This window comes from Passer montanus, unplaced genomic scaffold (assembly GCF_014805655.1).
Source record: "Passer montanus isolate IOZ18808 unplaced genomic scaffold, ASM1480565v1 scaffold127, whole genome shotgun sequence".
Classification (NCBI taxonomy): Eukaryota; Metazoa; Chordata; class Aves; order Passeriformes; family Passeridae; genus Passer; species Passer montanus.
The window spans coordinates 258,447-266,007 of record NW_024359499.1 but is presented as its reverse complement, the minus strand read 5'-3'; the positions used below and the strand labels follow the sequence as shown (position 1 = coordinate 266,007).

Here is a 7,561-nt window from a genome sequence, read left to right as displayed (position 1 = left end):
CATGACGGGAGAACGGGGTGTGAGGGGAAAACGCAGAATGCGAGAGAAGAGAGGCCATGACGGGAGAGCGGGGCCGTGAAGGGAGAGCGGGGTGTGAGGGAGGGAACGGGGTCTGTGAGGGAACAGAGCGGCCATCAGAGGGGAATGGGACCGTGAGGGGAGAGCTGGGTGTGAGGGGAGAAGGGGGTGTAAGGGGAAAACGGGGATGTGAGGTGAGAAGGGGCTGAGAAGGAGCGGGGCTATCCCGCGTCTCAGCCGCAGGATGAGGAGGCGCTGCCCGGGAAGCCAGGCGGGAGCCGCGCGGGTCACGTCGGCCGAAGGCTCCTCCGGCAACGGCAACGGCCGGCGACAGCAGCGCGTCCCTCAGCCCTGCGGGACGCCCTCAGCACCGGCGGCGCTGCCTGCCCTCCGATTGGCCAGCGGAGCTGTCCGTCACTGGGCGTCACGCTCCATGGCCGAATGGGCACGCGGGGCGGGCCTGGCCGGGGCCTGCAGGGCGGGGCTGCGCTCGGGCTGGAGCGAGGGGCAGGTAAGGGGCGGCCGTGGGGTGGGCACGGCCGGGCTGAGGGGCGTCGGGCCCTGCTCCGCTCCGCTCCCCGCACCTGCGGCGGGACCGTGCAGGACCCGGGGCTCGCGGGGCGGCGGTGGCTTGCACTGCCGGAGGCATCCCGGGTGGGACCGGGCGGTGGAAGCCCCTGGCGGGCTGAGGGGGCATCCGGGGCCTCGGTAGTTGTAGGCCCAGTAGATGTAGGGGGTGGTTCGAGCATAAGTCCGGGGAGGGAAATGGGCTGGAGCCTTAGAAGTGCTCCATGTGATGTTCACAGAATCGTCCCAGAATGGTTTGGGTGGGAAGGGACCATCAAGCTCATCCAGCCCTAACCCCTGCTACGGGCAAGGAGCACGAGAGCAGGCTGCTCCAAGCCCCGTGCGGCCTGGCCTCGGGCACTTTCCGGGATGGGAGGTTAAAGATGAGGTGATTACTGGGCAGTCCCAGGGAGAAGAGCGGGTGGTTGTGTGCAGCCATGCTCTGGACAGCCTTTGGTGGGGGTTCGTCCTGGGAGCTATCACACTCACAGCCCCCGAGAACTTCACCTCACCCTCTGCTGTGCTTACTGCGCTGGTGGGTTTTGGTCCAGATGCAGCTGGTTTTGGCTGCATGGCTGCTGTGGCCTGGGCTGATGGTCTGGAAAAAATAGCTCTTAAGGCATGTGTACATGCGTCCCTTTGCTGTCAAATAAATTAGAGATAAATATGCCTTAATCATCCTTTGTGTGGTTGAGGGTGTTCTGCAGTTCATGGTGAGTGAACTCTGCCCAGGTTCTAAGTTTTTGTTTATGGTATAATAGATCATGTGTTTTCCCCTCCTATTTTGAAAAGTGACATTTATGAGTTGTTCAGATATTCTGAACTCAGCTGAGAGTTGGGCATTGCATGCCCAGCAATGGTACATGCCCCACTGCTGTGTTAAAAATTCAGACAAAAGTCCAGACCCACTTAAAATGGGTAACGTGCACTGGGCAGCTTAGATCAGTCCTGTTCCCCAGATCCGTGATGAAGATCTGAACCCCTGATGTACAGGGGAGTCTCCCTGGAAAGGATCATTGTTTGAGGAGATTTTTGAAGCTGTGGTGCAAAACCTTAATAAATCATGGGATGAGGTGATAGGACTGGGACGCATTTTGGAGGTCTGGCAGCTTGTTAGAAAGTTGCTGGTGTTTTGTTTAGATAAAGAAGAAAGGAACTTGGTATTTGTAATTCATTATGTGAATTTAAAGTGTTGACATAAGATAAAGCAAAGGGAATGGAATATTGCAGTGATTTAAATCCCAGTGGAATCAGGTCAGGTGATGGAATACAAGTACCTGGAGTAAGCTGTGGGATTACCTGGGAGCTGATTAATGACGGTGTAAATTCCCTTCCCCTTCCTCTGCTGAAACAGCTCTTCCCTGCTGTCCCAAGGTCCCCCAACACCTGCTCCACCTTTTCTCTCTGAGGGTGAATGCCAGTCTGACCAAGGCAAGCTTGCCTTTTGTGGCACAGGGAATAAATTCATATTCTTATGGATTTATGGAAGCACACATCTCTGGAACAACTTTATCTGGAAGGAGATAATCTTTAGGGTCCCTTCCAGCCCAGACCATTCTGTGATATGTAGCAAAAGGCGTTAATGAATTCACCAAGCTACCAGCTTGAAGTAATTTTAAAATCAGGATTTACTGAACAGGTATCTTGAGATAAAGGAGGTTTAGGAATTGGTTTGGAATACTTAGGAATATTCAACCCCTTTCCCATAGCTCATGACAGGAAAATACATAATTCCCTTCAGCAGCAAGACTTTGAGTGTCAGAAGATGAATGATTTGCTGTTCATGGCAGAGCAGCAGGGAGGCCCCAGTGTACTGCTTTAGGTCACCCTTGCACCTAGTTCTGCATCTTTTAGTGAGCAAAACTGTCAGCACCAAAATATCTGCAGCTGGGCTCCAGGGTAGTAAGAGATGGACAGGAGGTTTTCTGCAAGTCCAGTTGTAAGGAAATCAGCAATATTTTTGCAGGGCTGGGGTAGTTTAGATGTGTGGCTGTACAGGGTGGAAGCTCTTCTGACAGGAGCGTTGTTGGGATCTGTGTTGTTTCCGAAAGTTTCTGGCTGGCATCAGCTGAGATTCAGGAACAAATTTCTTCTTCCTGGGCAAAACAGAGGCAAGTGGGCCAAAAACAAAATCTCTTGACTACCTCATTGTGGCTGCATTCAGCTGAGACGCTCTATCCTGGATGTGAATTTTGTTCCCTCAGGCTCCCAGGATGTTTGCCCAGAGCTCCTGGAACTCTGTGAGCCCCATGCTGCTGCTGGTGCTGCTGGGCTGTGTCCTGTGTCCCCCAGCACAGGCCAGCAAGGTGGGTGACACCGAGCCATGTGTGGGGCACGGCAGAAGTGGGGTGTGAGGGGACAGAGCTGTGTGCCCTCCTTCACATGGCTCCTGTGTCCTGCAGAGCTCTGAGGACATTCGCTGCAAGTGCATCTGCCCCCCGTATCGCAACATCAGCGGGCACATCTACAACAAGAATGTGTCCCAGAAGGACTGGTGAGTGAGTGAGCAGCCTCAGGGGTCGGTCTGTGGCAGCCAAGCTCTGGAGCTGATGCTGAGAACAGATTCCCTGCCTGTATGTTTGCAGAGGGAGCTGCTTTGGTGTTCAGCCTAGGCCAGGGGCATTTTTTTAAACAGAAATTGAGGAATCTGGGATGACATGTTTACCCACTGCTCTTGGCAGATGTAGGGTGTGCCCTCCAATCCTTTCCACCTGGACTGGATCCCTGCAAAAGCTGCTGGGACAAGCTATCCCAGGGAGTTTGGGCAGCTAGGCTGTGAGGGGAGCTCTTAACACCAGATCAGTCTTATGAGCCTGACTGGAAAGCTGGGGCACAGACAAAGTCACCCCAGTGTCCTTGCACAGAGCACTGGTTTCAGCTTGTGCTGCTGCTGATTGTGGTTGGTTTGTGCTGTAGCAACTGTCTGCACGTGGTGGAGCCCATGCCAGTGCCCGGGAATGACGTGGAGGCCTACTGCCTGCTCTGCGAGTGCAAGTACGAGGAGCGCAGCACCACCACCATCAAGGTACCTGAGCTCAGGCCCCTGCCCGGTCCTGCTCCCTGCTGTGCCACACAAGCCCAGGGTGACTGCACTCACTGGCTGTGCCGTGCCACAGCAGCGCCGGCACTGCCGCACTGGTTGGTTCCTGGAGAAGAGCCCAGAAAGTTTTCTTTAAGAAAGGAAACTGTCACAGCGAGTACATGGTGGCAGTGCCAGGGGCTCACTCTACAACTCTCTGAAAGAAGGCTGTAGCCAGGTGGGGGTTGGCCTATTCTCCCAGGCAGCTAGTGACAGGACAAGAAGACGTGGTCTGAAGCTGCACCAGGAAGAATTTCTTCACAAAAAAAGGGTGTTGGATACTGGAAGGGGCTGCCCAGGGAGTCGCTGTCCGTGGAGGTGCTCAAGGAACAACTGGATGTGCCACTGAGTGCTCTGGGTGGGGTGACAAGGTGGGGATTGGTCACAGGTTGGACTCCATGATCTCAGACATGTTCTCCAACCTCACTCAGTGATTCAGGGATTCTGTGAGTTCTGTGATTCCGTGTCTGAGGCAGGGGCATTCCTGGTAGTGAGGAGCTGTGTGGGAGCCCAGTCTTCTTGCTGGGGATGTGGACAAGTGTGACAAGAGTGCCAAGCACCTCTGACCAGGGCCCCATCTTGTTGTCCCTTATGTGCAGAACATGCCCTCAGTTGGCACAGCGAGAGCGTCAGCACACTTTGTGCTGTGATGGCACAACCTTGGCCTCCTGGCAAGAGCAAGAGACTCTTGTGAGCAAAATGAGAACAAGAGATCACACATCAAAGGCAGCTGCAAAGGACCTTCCTGACCTCTGTGGTGCTTCTTATCTACACTGCTTATCCTTTCCCCCTGCACTATCCTCAACTGCAGGTGATCATCATCATCTACCTGTCGGTGGTGGGGGCCCTGCTGCTCTACATGGCCTTCCTGGTGCTCGTGGACCCCCTGATCCGCAAGCCAGACCCCTACACCCAGCCCCTGCACAATGAGGAGGACAGCGAGGTGAGGGGGTGCAGACAGGGGGACAGAAGAAGGGGGGATAGGGAAACAGTGACCTCCTGCTTGTCTCCTCTGATCCACTGAGGGACCAGCACTGCTGCTTTGGGGGTACTTACACAGGTGAACATTTAGATATCTGCACATCATGCAGAAGCACATGGAACGTTCAGAGTTCTGTGTAACGACCCCAAGGCAAGTCTTGCCCTCAGAGGCAGAGGGGACTTTCTAGCAGCTGGCCTGAATTTGGTTTGTCCATCTAGAGGGAAAAAAGTCAGATCCTGTTTGTGCAGTGTCCCAGATGGAGTTTTGTGGTGCTGAGCTTCCAGGGAAGGATGAGCTTAAGTGTCAGCTAAAACATCTTCTAGACACTTAAAACAGTGGCCTTTGAGGTGCTGTTTGAGCCTGCTCTGGGGCTGGGCCTTGGGTTGTATCCAGGCTGCTGTTCCCTATGCTCCTGTGCTGCAGTTCACCAGAGCACAATTTCATTGAAACCCCATCTTTTTGTGGGATGCTGGTGTACAAACTGTGGGCAAAATGATTAAGACCCAGTAGCAAAGAAAGAGCCACTCTCTCCCTCTTTCTCTCTGTCACACACCAGTTTTGGGGGAGGAAAAATTTCTTGCTACATAAAATTAATGCAGTTGCAGCACTTGGTTAGATTGTCCTATTTGTACTTTGTTGTGAGTATAAACTATTTGGCCCAATTCCTTCAAACTCGGATGTGAGGAGCAGCTGCTCCAGTGTCCACAGTCTATCCCTTGCCTCCCTCTGCTGAAAAAGGAGGTCCTGCAGGAGGAGATGCATTGTATCCCAAAGTCATGGGTTTGCAGCAGTAATTCAGATCCAGATCCAGGTGCACATGGTAAATGCCTGGTGTTAAGTGACATTTATCTGACTCCAGTACGCTGGACTAAGTCCTCTGGGATAGGCCTTGTTCCTGTGCCAAGAGGGATCTCCATCCATTGTCAGCCTGGTTTTAGTGGGGGGATGTGGTTCACCTTGGCACTGTGGCTCCTTGTAGACTCCAAGAATGGGTTTCCAGCAGTGCTCTACACTTCGTGCAGTTCCTCTGCTGGGAACTTTTATCTGGAGTCGTGGGTGATCCCCAAGAGCAAGGACTTGAGGGCTGATGTTGAGGAGCTCTGAAAAGGAGGTTCTTCATCAGAACAACTCAAACCTTGAACTGCTCTTTCAGGTGCAGTTTCTCCCCAAGTCAGCTACCTCCCTGTGTGCTCGGGCTGGGCATTGCCTGGTCTCCAGCCGCATTCCTTTCCTTGCAGGACACTCACTCCCTGGCCGCAGTGCCCCCCCTGGCTGGCGCCAGGGCCAACACAGTGCTGGAGCGGGTGGAGGGGGCCCAGCAGCGCTGGAAGCGGCAGGTGCAGGAGCAGAGGAAGACAGTGTTCGACCGGCACAAGATGCTGAGCTAGGCCCTGCTGGGCCCTGCCGCACCAGGACACCCCAGCGTTGGAATGGAACCTCCAGCCCTCCCTGATTCACCGTCTCTAGAGGGAGCAGCAGCCCCAAAGGCTTCTCTGGTGGTGTCCCCTGCCCTTCCCCTGCCCAGCCATGCTGGCCCCTGGGCTCTGGCTGCCCTGTGGAGCTCGGCCGAACACGGGACTCTATCAGCCCACCCCAGCAGGGACAGGGGCTGGGAACAGAGTGCTGCAAGCTGGCTCAGTCCTCCTGGGATAAAAATAGTGGGAGAATTTTGATGTGGGATAAATTATGTCATGTTATGTTTCTCCAGGATACAGCAGCCACCTCCTCCTCCAGTGTGCACTGATGGTCCTTGGGCATTGTGGTGCTGAGCCACACAGGAACAGCACAGGAACAAAGGGGAGGGGGTTTCTGCCAGTGCGCACTGCTGCTTCTGCTTATCCTGATGTAAATGGAGAGATTTCCATACCTCTGGATTCTTTCCAGGTTTACACCAGCATAATTGAGACTGCAGCTTGCTTCTGGGCATGTGAATATCACAAAACCTGTTAGTACCTACATCAGTAAGAGTCCAACAGGTAAAAATCTTTTTGTGCTTTACCAGTAGATAAAAACTTCCTGGGGTGAAACCTCTTGAGTTGTACTCATACTGGTGACCCTTGGTGTTCTCCCACAGTGGACAGCAGCATTTGTGTCCAAGAGAACTAGGACACAGGCTCTCCTGGAGCACTAGAAACACCCGTCAGGGCCCTGGGAAGTGGACACTTGTGCCACTCAGAACACTCCAAGAGCTCTGACAGGGCTTGGGCTGCATGGAGGAAGCTGCAGTGATTCTGGCGTGTGTATTGATCCCACTGAGAACATTTGGAGTTTATGGTCTAGCACCTCCATATTAAATGCAAAGATCTGCTACCTGAGTGGCTTTTTTCAGGGGAAAAAACCCCATCATGCCAGGTCTGAGGCTTTCCATCTGCCTGCCAGTGCCCAGCCGGTGAGCTCATACCACCTCAAAGCAGAGCTGTGGTTATGGTGCTGCAGGAGTGTCCCTGGCACTGTCCCTGTCCTGCCCCAGGAGAGCCAGGCTTGGAGCATGGGCAGACCAGAGTCCTGCTTAGCACAGGTTAGTGACTTAATTTCTCTGGGCTACCCTATGGGAATGCTGAGCAGACTGGAATTCTTCCTTTGCAGGAAGCTGAGACATTGTTGCTAAAAGCCTAATTGGGAGAAATGCCAGTCACTGCCCTGTGTGCTGGGGCCTGCAGCTGCTAGTGGAACATCGAGCCCTCCAAGCTGACCCTGCCAGACAAGCCCAAACAGCTTTTGGGAGCCTGTGTGTACCCCAATTACCCTTCAGCACCTCCCTGGGCTAAAAAGGACCCGTAGCTTCACATTATACCGAGGTCACATTTTCCTTGGCTTATCTTTGTTCCCTGGAGCCCAATTCTGTGCCTTCCTCACCTTTCTAGAAGCCCCATCTTGACTGTCCTTCTCGCTCCGTGTGAACCCCGCAAAACCAC

General features: G+C 53.9%; 1 protein-coding gene across 5 annotated transcripts; it reads left to right on the top strand.

The window, feature by feature from the left end:
- The first annotated feature begins 247 nt into the window (after window positions 1-247).
- On the top strand, window positions 248-6,956 carry TMEM9 (transmembrane protein 9). Of its 5 annotated transcripts, XR_005626474.1 has the most exons (7): window positions 248-529; window positions 2,790-2,891; window positions 2,988-3,079; window positions 3,502-3,610; window positions 4,476-4,607; window positions 5,885-6,622; window positions 6,721-6,956. XR_005626474.1 is itself a non-coding variant. In XM_039698508.1 (6 exons), exons 1-6 carry the CDS (start codon window positions 263-265, stop codon window positions 6,032-6,034), a joined length of 852 nt encoding a protein of 283 aa, XP_039554442.1. In that variant the 5' UTR covers window positions 248-262; the 3' UTR covers window positions 6,035-6,956. The 5 variants fall into 5 exon arrangements, 4 of the variants coding, with proteins under 4 accessions (XP_039554442.1, XP_039554443.1, XP_039554445.1 ...); XM_039698508.1 differs by having other exon boundaries at window positions 5,885-6,956; XM_039698511.1 differs by lacking the exon at window positions 248-529 and adding an exon at window positions 541-726 and having other exon boundaries at window positions 5,885-6,956.
- The last annotated feature ends 605 nt before the right edge of the window (window positions 6,957-7,561 follow it).